Here is a 15357-nt window from a genome sequence, read left to right as displayed (position 1 = left end):
TCTATGAGATTCTAGTATTTATAGAATCCGCAACCCTAGACAGTTCGACCTTCCTAGTTCGTTTCGGGAAAGAACCGACAAGAAAACCCGAGGATATTATAAACTAGACCCAAACGATATCTTGCCTTGCAAGATATCAAAAGAATACAAAATATAACATAATTAAATAACAAGAAATAAGTCTAGCTATGGAAATATAATAAACTAAAGATATTCAAGGATCTTCACTTCTTCGGGCGTGAATGGGCTGCTCATCGTCGCCTGGTTCCCGGTTGGGTTCGAGTCCCTATCAGAAACCCCCTTTTGGATCCATTATATAAGTGATCTCTGAATTCTTATTGGCTAGTTGATATTTGATGTAAATAGAATTTATTGAATTGTTGTTTTGAGATCGTCTCATATTGAACTGGTTTAATAGTAATGGAGATTAATGTTGTCTCATATTGAACTGGTTCAATAATCAATACTAAGGCAATATTAATCCTATGTGATATTATCATAAGTCAACGTAAGATTCATTAAATCCAATTTTATTTATTTTCAAATCGAACATCATTTAATAATATATTGTAAATATAAATTATTCAAGTATTTTTTGACTTGATTACCCGTGAATGAGCGAAGATAAATTTTTTATTTAAAGATAATATATATCATTATAGTTTACAATATTTATTATTTTATTGTATACTCAATTCCTATAATTTATAAAACTATACTATGTACCAAAAATAGAAACTCAAACTTTATTTTCTTGTTCCCTCACTCCTACCTCTCGTTCTGTCGAGATTGGAAAATTGCAACCCATAAAATTAGTAGTGGTGTTAACGAACAGGGCAGGAGGGAGCACTAGCAACAAGTCTACGGACTATGAATTCGGATGATACTTGTTGATTTCCGCTACAAAGATCATTCAGATGTGATTTTGTTGCTACGGGGAACATGGAGCAAGCCATAAGGTGTGATGGATATCGTCGAGGGCAAATCGCTGTTGGTGAGTAAGAATATTACGATTTTTCCGGTTGAAGACATTCAATTGGTTAGAGTTTGATCGGGAGCTCATTGGGATTTAGAAAATTAGGGATTCCTCAAGGTTAAAGGAGTCCACACGACGGAAGAGAAAACGTTGGTGGTCTACAGTGTTTTTCTACTATGGAGTATGCAGAAAAACACGCATTTAGCAGTTTATAATTTATATTGTAATTTTATTTTCAAATAATGAGAAGAAATTATTTATATTAAACAGTTTGTCTTTTATTATTATTATCATTATTATTATTGCTTAAATTATTTAGTACTTAATCCATTTCACCAACATTGACATTTGATACACACACCACTACTAAAAATCACTTACGCGCCACTTCGTATTAGCGACAAAAAATTTTAAATTCATAATTTATCAACGAATTAACAAACAAAATTCGACCAAGCTTTCGTCATTTTAGTGACATATATTTCTACCGCGGTTGAATTTATTTATTTACTCGTTAACTGCTAGTATATGCTGAGGAGTCAAATTGCAAAATCACTGAAAAACATTAAACCCTTTCTGAAAATCTCCTCTTCTCTAAAAACCCTACTCCCACCGGCCTGAGATGAGCATGAATTCCGTCGAAGAATCTCAAGTTGGGATTCTCTGCTACATTTCTCAGCTTCCCGGCTTCCGAGGAATTCTCAAGCAGAGGTTTCTTCCTTTTTCTAATTTTTTTTATTACGCTGCAAATGCACTTAAACATCATCACATTGCATGTTACATCGCAATCGGTAAATCAGGAGCTCACTAGCACCAGTTATTGCCATGGATATTGATTATAGTTATGCCATTGATTATTGTGATTCTTCACTGTTATAGTCCCATTTGAATCAATGTTATAGAGAATATAATGTAATATATATGACGGATCCATATGTATATGGCATAGTGATATGATTTACTCATTTTGATAAAGGTATTATTATCAGAAGTCATTAACTAGATCGTTTAAATCTGGGTTGGAATGACTGGATGGATGATATGTACCCACTTAAAAGAGATGGGATATGATCCATCATTTCTTCATTGACACATGAGAAGTAAACATGGGATGGATTACTTGATTTTATCATATCAAACCTTATATCTACTAAACCGTCCACCACCCTAAATGTAAACCAGGCCCTCAATTCTTATTTTAGTCTGTAGATGAGATAGTTTGAGCAGTTGCTGAAGGTGAATTGACAATTATTCCCTACCAGAGAGGCATATCATGTATAAATATGTTGACCTTCTGGATAATGTGTCTTGTACAGTTGTACTCCAATCAACAATACCTGCTATAGTTGAATCGTGGTTTGATTGCAGAGCTACAAATAGAAAGAAACTTTGCATTTACAATTATGAAATAAAACTGAATGTCATCACCTTTTCATTATGCATCTTTAAAGTAAGTGGATTCGCTTGAATTTTATGCAATTGTTTGCAGAAGCTGGTATAACTGTGTAACCTTTTTACTCCTTTTCAGATATTCAGATTTTATTGTAAATGAAGTGGGTTTGGATGGAAATGTTGTTCATTTAACTACACTGGACTCTCCCCGTTGGAGGTGTGCACTTAGGTCTTAGTTATTCATGAGAAATAATACATGAAAGAATATGCAGTATACTAACTTACAATTTCATATGATAGATTGCTGTGGAAAAGAAAGTAGAAGTAGCTGATTTACAGGATAGAGATTATATCAATGAGATAGAATCGTTCAGAGTTCTTGCTGGTGATTCTGATGTTGAGAAATTGAAAAAACTCAATGATCAAGTTGTTTCAGGAGTTATTAATGATGATGAATCTATTGTTCTTTGTCCGAGCTCTGAAAAATCTCATCGAACTGTATGATGATCAAATTATGCTGACTTTAGTACATCTGAAGTTTGATGTGCCATCCTTTTTTTGTTTATTGAAAAACATTTTTTTTTCAGGCTGTTCATAACTTCTTCAAGGAGAGAATGAAATTCCTTGTTACTGACACAGTGGATGGGCCTGATTCTTCATCGAAGTGTAATCGTGTGCGAATGAATTCAGGAAGTAACAATGGCAGGGGAGGAACTCCAGGAAAAGAAAAAATTGAGATGATAAACCATATGATTCTAGAGGCTCCGATAGTAGTTGGCCAGAGAACCTTGGCAAGTTTCTTAGGTGATGCCTCTTCTATCCATTTTATTTAGCCCTTTTAATGTGTATAATACATTGAAGTATGACTGACTAAAAATGTCTGATCTCTCTTTTGCATCTCCAAATCCTTCATAAAACTGGACAATTGGCTTTAGAAAAGAAAATATTATATGGAACTTATGAGATTAAAGAAAGATAACAATATGACATCTAAATGTTGAAGTTTCATGAGGGAGCGTGACACTTACCATTTTGACAGTAGTTATTATTCTGGGTCTATGAGTTAGATTAATAGGGTAATGCAGAGTACCATCGTTGAAGGTATAAATGATATTTCCTTTCACCTTTGTCACATGTTAAAATTGAGAAAGCAAATTATGCTTTTCATAAAGTTCATAAGTGGAGGTAGTTGTAGTATTAGAAGCAGGGGAATAATACTAAAAGGATTAAGATGTAGATTTATTTTCTCTCAGATCGACTTATAAGCCCCTGTACTTTGTAGCTGGAGAGAATTTTACTGAGTTTGGACTAATATATGTCATCTAATTTAACAAGGTTAAATTGTCATTGCATTTGACCTTTTAGAGCTCTACCAACTTCTGTTAGCTGGTTGCTTAAGGTTTATCATCATTGTTGTGGTACAGGTGTACTGAGTTTATATATTTACAATTAATATCTTTTTTTATGGCAACGGATGAAACTTATTGTCTAGGATTCAGTGTATCTCCAAACATGTGGCCAATGTCCATTTCTTTTAGTGAGTTTGTACTTCTGATAGTTTGATGAAAGTAAGCTATTTATCAAAAAGCATTGTTACCCCTAAAGGTAATAGCTCCTTGTTACTTGTTAGTCATGTAATTTGATTATAGGAATTGTTATTACATTCTCAGGTTTCATCTTTACAAGGAGAACAAGGATACACAAGAAGCCCTTGGGCTCCTTGCTAAGATGCTTGGCACTAAGGTAGGGACTTGGAAGTTGCTGTACTACTTACTAATTGCTTCCTTTACTGCTTAGTATGGATATTATTCATCATTAGATTGATGCAACATCTGTTCCATGATCCATCTATTTAATTTTCACATACATTGTTTGCTTCCTATGATGTATAACCTGAAATTATTATGTCTTCCAATTCCTGTTTGGCAGCCCAGGTCCTTTGGTTTTGCTGGCACAAAGGATAATCGTGCAGTAACCGCTCAGGGTATTTTCATTTAATTTTTTCTACTCAATATAAATTCTTCAGAATTTGTGATGCTCTTTGTCCATATCTCAACCCAAAAAAAAAAAACACACCATTCAATTTTATTGTCACTCTGTCCAATTCCTCAATAATTTCGAATCTATTGTGATGAAATAACAGAATACAATAGTTTTATGAATTGAATCAAACCAAAATGTCAGATTTCTGAAGATGATAGTGGATTTGGAGAATTGGAGTGGCTTAACTTTCCTTTTCTGTTAGCCTTGTTAAGGTTCCAAAATGTTTATATACGCCATACTCTGTCCATGCGCTTTGATTTGTTTTTGCATTTAGGTTACAGTTTTCAAGCAGCCGGAAAGTAAGTTAGCTGCACTTAATGAGAAATTGATTGGTATTAAAGTTGGAAACTTCTGGTAAGTGCATGACTTGCAATGGAATGTGTATTGTTATTTTGTACCATTACGATTCATATTTTTTCGTTTATAGCCATGTTAATGAAGGACTTGTTCTCGGGCAACTCCAAGGAAGTAGATTTACAAGTACATTAAGGTGATCGTTTTATTAGACATGAAAATGTAAATATACTGATTGTGATATAATATGTTAAGTAAGATATATAATGATGATTTTGTGACTTAGGATTAGGGAATCCTTATTAGAAGACTTGGATAACTTAGAATCGTATAAAATACTTTCAGATCAAGTATTTTGAGTGCACAAAATCTATGATCGGATAAGACTAAGTTTCCCTTAGATGATTGTTCATTCTCTGATCTGTATTTAATCAAAAAATCAGCCTAAACCGTCGACAATTAACTGCCAAGGCAGTTAATTAACTAAAACTGATTCCAAACTGTTAATAACTGTTTAAAAACTGTTAAAACAGTTAATTCAAACACTAAAATAAGATAAAACAAGCTTCTAATGAAGCAGCCGAATTGTTTAGAAATTAAAGTGATAAACACTAAAATTCCAACATTCTTCCTTAGAATTAAAGTGCTAATACACTAAAATTCCAACATAATATATGCGGATATGCATAATGAATCTACTTTTCAATGTTTCCACTTTCCGTTTGTGCAGAAGCATCAGTGCTGAGAATGAAGATATTATTAGAGCAGCTGCTACTTCTTTAGGGGAGAATGTATTTATCAACTATTTTGGTTTGCAGGTTATTTAATGGATCCAACTATTCTCTCTCCTACTTTAAGTTTAATTCTGTGCATATTGTCAAATATTTTTTATTAAAGATCTGAGAGCAGTTTTAGGCCCCATATCCATACTAGCATATGGGATATCACTCACGTTTGACAAATCCTACAAAGGAGAAACTTCAGCTACTACTTTAAATTTTAACTTGTTACATCCAACCTTCTAGCTACCCCTGTCCATACTGTTGGTGATGAATATATGCTCTGTCTAAGGATTCATGTTCCTAATTCTCATCAACTTAGATACGCTGATTTGAACCAACCAATGCATTTCAATGTAGGTGACTGACAAAACCCACTCACATTATCAGTTAAGTGATAATGTGATATTAGCTTTTCTTGACCCTTGAGATCTCAAATATGCCTGCTTATATCTATGACTTAAGCTATCAACTTTTTACCATGGAAAACTGTTTTTCTGCATTAATTGACAATTGCGTTTGGTGTTTATAGCGTTTTGGAAGCAGTTCTATAGCAACACATCTCATTGGAGCCGCATTACTGCGAGGGGAATGGAAAGCTGCTGTAACCATGGTTTTGGAGCCGCGAGAAGGAGATATCCTTTTGCATTGCTGTCCACTTATTACATATTCCTGGGTATTGCTGTCCACTTATTTACATATTCCTGGAAAAGAATGTCCTTTTAAATTGTTGCATGTTGCTTCTTGACTGAGATTTTTTTTATCACAGAAGGATGCCAACAAGACAGATAAGAGAATATATCAAGGAGAGTGGTGACTTTGAGGGTACTTTAAGGCAGTTACCACGATATCTTGTTGCAGAACGTGCTATTGTAAGTCCTATATTGTGCGTGCATCTGACACCCTATTATGCCAATGTCATCCAACTATGTTGACATTTAAATGCCACCTCCTGAATCAACAAAAAAAGGCAATTAACTTTTTTCTCCAGAGCAAATGGGAATTAAAAAGCACCAAGCTTGATGTCTTATTTAGGGAAATGAAATGATACCTGGGAATACCTGGAAGCTCTAAGACTAGCATTAGACACCTCTGCGGCCCTGCCGGATCTTCTAAGAACCCTGGCTGATTAGGCTTGCTTGTTAACTTGTACACACTGATTAGAAGCTTTACGGAAAATTTGATAGAGTGAAGGCGACCGATTAAGAAGAGCACGAGAGGTGCTCAATAGATTTACTAAAACAAGGGAGATGGAAAAGGGGGAAACTCGACTTTATTGATTGAAAAGAGAATGTAACAATGCAGAAATCCTCCGAAGAGGCCTTACGACTATGTCGTCCAATATACTGACTTTTCCCAAAAGATGATCTCAGTCCTTTGGGCTATTCAATATATATAGACTTTACAATTAACTGAATGAGGAATACTAGCAACAAACTGATATGCAAATAAATGTAACAAATTAAATATGCTAATAACTAGTCGAGATAATCTTGCAACCGCTTCCCCTTCTTTACTCCGTTGAATTTGCAGGCCAAACCACCTCTCTATTTCCAAAAGGCATGACCCGGAACTCGTAATGGCCCGAGTGAGTCCGAAAAGCTGTCTTGTGGATATCTGGGGCCGCGACGCGAATCTGGTGATACCCGGCTTTCAAATCCAATTTGTTGAACCATCGTGCACCATGCAATTCATCGAGGAGTTCTTGAATGACCGGAATTGGATACTTATCCGGTATAGTGCGCTTATTTAGTTCGCGATAATCGACGCAGAACCGCCAAGACCCGTCCTTTTTCCGCATGAGGAGGACTGGGCTTGAGTAAGGACTAGTGCTTGGCTGGATAATCCCGGAAGCAAGCATCTTTGCGACCAGCCGCTCCATTTCGTCCTTTTGTAAGTGGTTATATCTGACAGGGAGTGACCCTGGCTGAAGTGGAATCTGGCGGTCGATTCGTCGGCTCGGGGGCAGAGTGGTCGTGGGGTTCATGACCGCTGGGAATTCTGCCGTGAGGTCACGAAGCTGACGTCGGGCCGCATCAGTCAGATTATCTGCAAAATCAAAATTGGGCTCGGCGGGGCCGGTTAAGGAGCACAAAACCCAGCCTTCATCGCCGGATTCCAAGGCATGTATGTCCCGTGCGGAGCACTCCCGACGCGTGAGGATGGGGTCTCCTTGGAGTATGACCAGCCTCCCGTTGAAAGGAAACTTCATAGAGAGGTTATCCCAATTTGCAGTGACGTCTCCCAGAGATTTCAACCACGAAACACCCAGGATTATATCGATATTTCGCAGAGGAAAAACATAGCACGGTACCACAAAAACTTCAGATGCCAGTAATAAGGGAATGTCGCGGCAAATACCTTCTGCTCGGACTAATGATCCATCACCTAATCGGACAGAGTAAGGCGCGGTAGGAGTGACCTGTAACTGCAGCTGTGCCACCACCCTATCCGACACGAAACAATGGCTGGCACCGCTGTCTACCATCACCAATAAATCGTGATTATTGAGGGATCCGAAAAGCTTCATAGTCTCGGATGTGTCAAGGCCATTGAAAGACAATTCTGACAGCCGAAGTTCAATTTCTGCCTCCACTGCCTCCTTCTCATCCGGGGTCATGTCATCCAGCAGGTCTTCCTCCTCGTAAACCAGTACATTCAGCGTCTTAGGAGGGCAGCGATGCGTTGGTCCATACTTAAGACAACATTTAAAACAAGTACCTGCTGCCAAATGTCGCTTATACTCCTCCGAAGACATTTGCCGGAAATTCTGCTGTGAGTTGCGGAAAGGACCGGTTACAGAATTTGAGGAGTTGGACGAAGGGGGGGCTTTCTTAAATGATCTGCCATATGTGGGTGCCTGTGACACTGGCTGGAACGTTCCTACAGGTGACTGGGGTTGGGCCGGTGGACTTCCGGCCACTTGGTCGACATCCAGTACAAACTGGACTGCATCAGTGTAGTTTGTGATCTTGGCAGCCTTCATCTGCGTCCGAACTTCATGACGTAGGCCTGCCATGAAGAAACCCAAATACTGGTGGTAAGCCAGATTCGGAACTAAGGCCAATCGAGCCTCGAATGCTGCCACAAATTCAGCGAGGGTGCCGGTGTGACGGACTGCCGCAAACGCTTCGTACTCATCCACAGCGCCATTGTTTCCGAAGCGCTTCATAAGCTCCTGCACAAAACAGTCCCAATCCAAATTCGGGGTGCGTTTAATAAGCAACTGTTACCATGGCAAAGCCGGGCCTGCCAATGCGACCATAGCCACCTTTACTCGCTTCTCGGGGGCCGTGGCAGATACCAGAAAATACTGCTTAGCTCGTGCTAGCCAAGCCACCGCCTCTGTGCCGTCAAAAGTGGGCATGATCAGGGTGGAATTTCCCCCTGGGTTCGCCATAGGTGGGTCCTCCTTAGTCGTTGAATCGGCAGTGCCTGAGGCTGATGCCCCGGTCGATTTGCCCGTTGACAGAGCAGTCCGTACCTCCGCGATAAATAACTCCAGTTGAGATGCGACCGCTGAAATGCGGTCATCAGTGGTCTTGAGTTGATTTCGGAGGGCATCAATTCCCGTCTCCAGTTCCCAGCCGCCTTCTCTAATCCGTCTAGGCGAGAGTCCGTACTCCGAGTTGCTACCATCGTTCACCGCACTAATTGATAGAGTGAAGGCGATCGATTAAGAAGAGCACGAGAAGTGCTCAACAGATTTACTAAAACAAGGGAGATGGAAAAGGGGGAAACTTGACTTTATTGATTGAAAAGAGAATGTAACAATGCAGAAATCCTCCGAAGAGGCCTTACGACTATGTCGTCCAATATACTGACTTTTCCCAAAAGATGATCTCAGTCCTTTGGGCTATTCAATATATATAGACTTTACAATTAACTGAATGAGGAATACTAGCAACAAACTGATATGCAAATAAATGTAACAAATTAAATATGCTAATAACTATAGTCGAGATAATCTTGCAACGGCTTCCCCTTCTTTACTCCGTCGAATTTGCAGGCCAAACCACCTCTCTATTTCCACGCTTATAAACTCTCCATGGTGTATCAAAATTCTTGTCTCATTCCCACTTATTGTCAGCTAGGGAACATTTACAATGCCCCTAAAGGCTTTGGAACTTGGAAGGCGGATCTAGAAGGTTTATTCAGTTTTATATGTTGCATCTTGTTTCTTAATGCAATTGTTGCCTTAGAAAGGGTATTGATCAAAAGTTTTGTTTTCTGAGTTGATTATTGACTAAAAACACACCAGATTTATCTGTATGCTAGAAATGAGGTATAGGTTGAATAACCTGGGACGAAGTAGCACTTATATGAGGTTCAGGACGGTCCCTGCAACAACATTACATCCCCAAAATACCGTCTTATAAGTATATACTACTTTAATGGGTTCATGACCTACAAAACCCTCATATCTTTGATATCCTGAAACATCTATACTCGTTACTGATGCTGTAAGACTCATACCCAATTGAGTTGTGATGTTATCGTCATTCATATGGCTCCTTAGATTGATCATGCCTTTTGATCACCACATTTTATTTGGCTGACTTCACATCAAAGTGCTCATCTTTGTATGTTCTCATGTAACGAACATATATAAAATAGTTCAAGCAACTATGGATAAGCCATTTTAGGTGGATTTCAGGTAGCGTATGCTTAAAGCTACCATGTAAGCTTATGTCTGAAGCAGCAGTTTTAAGCTTTAAGTCGTTGTATTAACTTATTAGCTATCTATATGCTATTATGCTTATGCTTTTCAAACTATCCTGCTCATCTCTTTGACTTGATTGAATCATATATACTTCTACGCTTTGAGTGTCTATATGTTGATCGTGACAAACTACATTTCCTTGATATTTAGCTGCAATGCTTCCAAAAGAGTCCTGGGAATTACTTACAAGCTTTGTTGGCAATACCTAGGACATTGAGAATGATGTAAGTTTTATAACTGCCTTCATGTTGTATATTGCTATCAGCATTCGTCCTTGCACTCTATGGGTTTATAAATATTAATTTTGCTTGCTTTTAAGATACTTAGTTGTGTTAACTAGGGTCAGCAGTAGATTAGTTGGATAGAAACCACATGTAATGGTGTAAAAAGTACCTTATAAGCTTTTGGTTTGCAGATAAAAAGGTTGAGACTCACAGCATCAATTATTCTAAAAAACTGATTAATGTACAAAATTTCCACTCCTAACCTAGGAAGCATGGAGACGAATATGAAATACGTGTATGATACGATATGGGGACGTAAAAATTTGGACCCGGGGGCCATTGTCACGCTTTATAGCTTCTAACTATCACTTCAGATGATTAAATAAAAGGTTAATCATGTATTGTGTCACCTACTTTTTGTGTTTTCTCCAACTGCAGTTTCTCTTCAATTATGCCAAATTTGTGAGATATTTGATTTTTGCCCTGCTTGACATAATCCGCAACCGGATTCTTAGGTGGATTATAGTTTTTTGTGTGGATTTTTTTATAATTATATATTATGTCCCCAACTTTCACGTTTTCCTTAAAACCCTCAATTTGAGAAATGTTTGATTTATATATACCACTTGGGATATTTCCTGAAAAAGACTATAATTTGGGTGCACAAAACATGAGTAACCGTAAAAAACAAATCCAACTTAATTAAACTACTGCTGTAATCCACATAAAAATCTGCCATATTTACTCATCATACTGCCGCCGAATCATATCAAGTTAGACACAACTCAATCTTTTCGCTTAGGTAGGGATTTTTTTCTTGAAATGCTGATAGTTGGGAACACAAAACAAGGTTATCCCTTAAATGAATTCTAAAAATGATTGAGTTGCAGTCGAAAGAAACAAGAACCATTGTCAAAGCACCTGGCAATTAAAATTCCATTAATTCAACGCAAGGCCAACTGTCAATTCTGCTAATGAATTGTTAATGAAAGTAATGTTGAAGTGCTAAACGTTGATGATTTGATTGTCTATTTTATTTTGATGTTTATTTTAAGCTGTTTGATGGTACATACTTGTTGACTTGTTCACATATTGTTGTGTTAAAACATTTTTGTAGTTGAATCCCATTCTTTCCATTTAGTGACGTTGTGTGTACTGTTTCTCAACTTCCAGGTTTGTGCATAGTTATCAGAGCTATTTATGGAACCATGCAGCGAGTATGAGAGTTCAAAACTATGGTATGCAGGCTTTAGAGTTTTCTGTTAACACTTTCTGTAAGGTGATTTAGTAGACCCATCGACATAGCACTATTAATTAGGATTAAGAAAAAACTATACAAATTTGTGAAATTAATGGATCCAAGTTATTATTGAACTTAACATAAAACAACACCTAACAGCCATCTCCTTACTCAAAATAAGGAATCTTGGGGATTACAATATAATCAAGCAACAGAAAATGTAAGTTAGGAATTTTAAGAGAAAATATATAAGTTGATGACATTTGTTGGGAAATAGTGACACTGGTAACACAACATGATGAACCCAGATTTTTAATCCTAATCTACTATATCATCTAGTTAGATCAATTATAAAACTACTTTATAACACTAAAATTATATTTAGTACAATATTGTAATTGATTCAATAAATAAAAAAAGGTGTACAAAATTAAAGTTATTTCAAACCAAAATTAGTAGTTGTGTAATCTTTAATTCTACTATTCGATTCTTCTCTTCACACTTGATCTTTCAGCAATCTTTGAAGTCTTGTGTCTTGTACTTGATCTTCAATCTTCTTAACAACAATTTTGGGGCTTGATTATGATTTTACTTGCTGGGGTGACGAGTATACCTGATATTAATTTCATGATTCTTCTATGGCATATAAAACAAATGCAGAGTTCAACCAGGTTGTATTGGGTGATTTAGTATACTGCAAAGAAGAAGATAATGACAAAGAAACATTAACATCTCCTTTGGAGTGTGAAGATGACACTGGCGATGATGATACACACTTTGATTGCAATCTTGAGGACATACCAGTGGCTGATCTTTCTGAAGTAAAAAATGCATCTGTTAAGGTATTGTTCTGCAAGTCTTTCTATGCTAGATTTAATGAGTATTTTAAACTGAAATTAATGAACATGACTTCACATACGTGTAATCTGTTGAAATCTAATTCTCATCTGATCTTGGTATGTTCAACCGAATTGGGGCCTTGTTACCTATTACACTCTAACCTCGTTTCATTTGAAGCTTATTCCTATTGATGATTTAAGTTTTGGACTAGAAATACAGGATTGTTTGAGAAAATAACAGGGAAACTGTGGTCAGGCTCTTAATTTAGTAAATCACTTAAATTTGTTTTCGTAATTTGCTTCATTATGGTATAATTAGGCACGTTAAATATTTAGTTCAACTCATGTTTGCTTAGTTTTTTCAATTTTCCTGATATATTTTGAAAAAAAGTAAATATTCACACCCTTCACAAAATAACACGGGCTAAAAATAAAAAATACTGAAGTATGTACAGGGCACAATTAGTCCTTTTTTTTTTGTCATTCAGTAGTATGAATTAATCATGATAGAAAATGTGTATCACTTCCTTCTTACGTACAGGTCATAACTGAGGAGGATATTGCTGCTGAGAAGTATTCTATTGAAGATATTGTCCTTCCTTTACCAGGGTAAAGTTTGGCCAGCTTAGACCTAGAAATCTTTGATGATCTTTTCTCAATCACCTAAAATTCTCCCAATTCAAGGAGGCTGATATATATGGCCGCTTAAGCTTCTATAATGCATCCAACAGGCCAAGGGTGTCTTATCCATCAAATGAAATTGGAAAAATCTATCATGACTTGGCTAAAAAGGTGAAGTTCTTTACTCTTTATCCTGCCAATTTAATTCACGTGGATTATAAGTGAGGGGCGTGTATAGATGGAAATATGTAGGTTTCTTCATTCCTACTTGGAACTGTATAGTTAGGGTATAATTAAAAAAAGTAGGACTTGTATTCTGAGAATAAGTGCATAGTAACGATAAAAAATTACTAATAGATAAGACACTATGACAATTATCTTCACTTAAATCTAAAAACAACAGTTACTATGTTTTGCTCATATGTAAATAAGTGTATAGAAATATAAAACTAAACTTTGGTCTTTGTCACTTTTGTTAAAGATATGGGAATATATTTTATTGTTATATGTATTTTCACTATTTTGGCACATCATGCTAGATAGTAGTATGATTTAATTTGTTAGTATTTAATTAGATGTGCACTGTATGCTTAAGTATTTTAATTTCCATTTTTACAACCAACTGATTTTTCTTTTGATATGTCATATGTAAGTGTAACAATCTGTCTTATAAAAATTAAAGGTGTATAGGATGACGCAGTACTATTTTATAATAACTCTCTTTCGTATGTATTATCTTATAAATCTCAATGTGCTTGCCTATCAGGATGGTATCAGCTTGACGGAGAGTGCACATAATTCAAAGTGAGTTATTCGCATGATTTTTAAGTATTGAATCTCATAATTGTTTGTGGGTTCTGGAACCTATACCCACCAACACATATTTCAACTTTTCGGTAGTACGAGTACCTTTTTTTTTCTCAATTTTTAGATGGCTTTCAAGGATTACTTTCACCAGTCTACATTGCTTGCTGCTTGTTTAGGGAATTTTCATTAACCAATATGACTGGAGCAGATAGGCGGGTGTTTCAAAAGTGGTAAATGTGGTATACTTTTGTGGATGATAGAGACAATATAGAGTGTGAGATTATATATTTCATCATATGAAATCAGTATATTTTAAAATAAGGTAAATGTGGTATACTTTTGTGGATGATAGAAGCAATATATTGTAATATTTGAATCAAATCAATCAGGGAGTGTGGAACGCAATCAAATTAAGAAAAACAAAATAAATACATGAAAGGTCCATTGATGGAATAAGTATTGACAATATTTTTAGCTATTACTGCTATAAATTCGGCTAAAATAACATCCTCGAATAAAAACTAAAGCTACATTTTTATACTAAAAGTAACCGTTGTATAGTGTATACGAATGTGTTGCTCAGATGCATGCTAACTTTACTCTTTACTACTCCTTATTTATTAAAAATAATCGAACCCTCTTCAATTATGATCTTGGGCCTAGTTTAATTCTTTTATGGTTGGGCCAAAGTATATTTGATAGTTGGGCCGAGTCCCTATTAATTGTTGGGGAGTAACTCTTGAGTGGATATTCAGTTTAATTTAGATGTGGGCCTACTTTAAGGGTATTGTGGGCTGAAATAATTTAAAAGATTGGACTTGATATTATTATTATAGGGTTAGATTGAAATTAAATTTTGAGTTGGGATCTTTCTAATTGAATGTATGGATTTAAATAATCCTAAGTAATTAAACCTCGGAGTTTAGTTAAGCCGCATGTAATTAAATCTCCTAGTTTAAATAGTTTCAAGGTCAATATAATTGAATTCAAGTATTTGTCACCATCACAATGATCAAATTTATGAACTCGTTAGTTCTCACTTGGTAATTGGTACTCCCTCATCCCGCGAATAGGAGTCTCGATTCATAATTACTATAAATGGTAAAGAGGCACTACATATCACTATGTAATTCCTCCCACTCACATATTATTTAAAACTAAAATATATACGTGGAACACATTAATATCATAATCTCCGTTCTTTTTATGGATAATTCTACGTTACAATTAATATTGGTAATATAATAGTATTATTTGGATACGTGTATAATGATAAGAAATTATATGAAATGCACAATGATGTGGTCGTGGGTGTTGGAAAAATAATTACGAGACAAAAATTTTTCTAGGCCAATATGATTGAATTCAAGTATTTGTCACAATCACAATGATCAAGGTTATGAACTCATTTATATTTAC

The 15357-nt window shown here is 36.1% G+C and overlaps 1 protein-coding gene and 1 pseudogene across 2 annotated transcripts; one reads left to right on the top strand and one right to left on the bottom strand.

The window, feature by feature from the left end:
- The first annotated feature begins 1527 nt into the window (after positions 1–1527).
- Positions 1528–14259, top strand: LOC125195361 (multisubstrate pseudouridine synthase 7-like; annotated as a pseudogene). Its single transcript, XR_016128964.1, has 18 exons — positions 1528–1687; positions 2505–2585; positions 2669–2866; positions 2956–3172; positions 4039–4111; positions 4298–4352; positions 4693–4765; positions 4839–4901; positions 5436–5523; positions 6017–6120; positions 6254–6356; positions 10358–10431; positions 11605–11669; positions 12332–12513; positions 13052–13119; positions 13242–13302; positions 13898–13935; positions 14115–14259. The product of XR_016128964.1 is annotated as a multisubstrate pseudouridine synthase 7-like (transcript).
- On the bottom strand, positions 6998–8656 carry LOC148929395 (uncharacterized). The gene has a single exon (XM_089070150.1). The coding sequence runs from the start codon at positions 8654–8656 to the stop codon at positions 6998–7000; it is 1659 nt and encodes a 552-aa protein (XP_088926276.1).
- Positions 14260–15357: the final 1098 nt, after the last annotated feature.

The sequence above is a fragment of the Salvia hispanica genome, chromosome 4 (genome assembly GCF_029641045.1).
Source record: "Salvia hispanica isolate PSC_SH4W2 chromosome 4, Shi_PSC_v1, whole genome shotgun sequence".
In the NCBI taxonomy this organism is placed as follows: Eukaryota; Viridiplantae; Streptophyta; class Magnoliopsida; order Lamiales; family Lamiaceae; genus Salvia; species Salvia hispanica.
This window is presented reverse-complemented; position numbering and strand designations above follow the sequence as displayed.

What these genes read in the sequence shown, in the direction of transcription:
- LOC148929395 (XM_089070150.1), bottom strand. Translation starts at nt 8,656, where the DNA reads ATGAAGCGCTTCGGAAACAATGGCGCTGTGGATGAGTACGAAGCGTTT.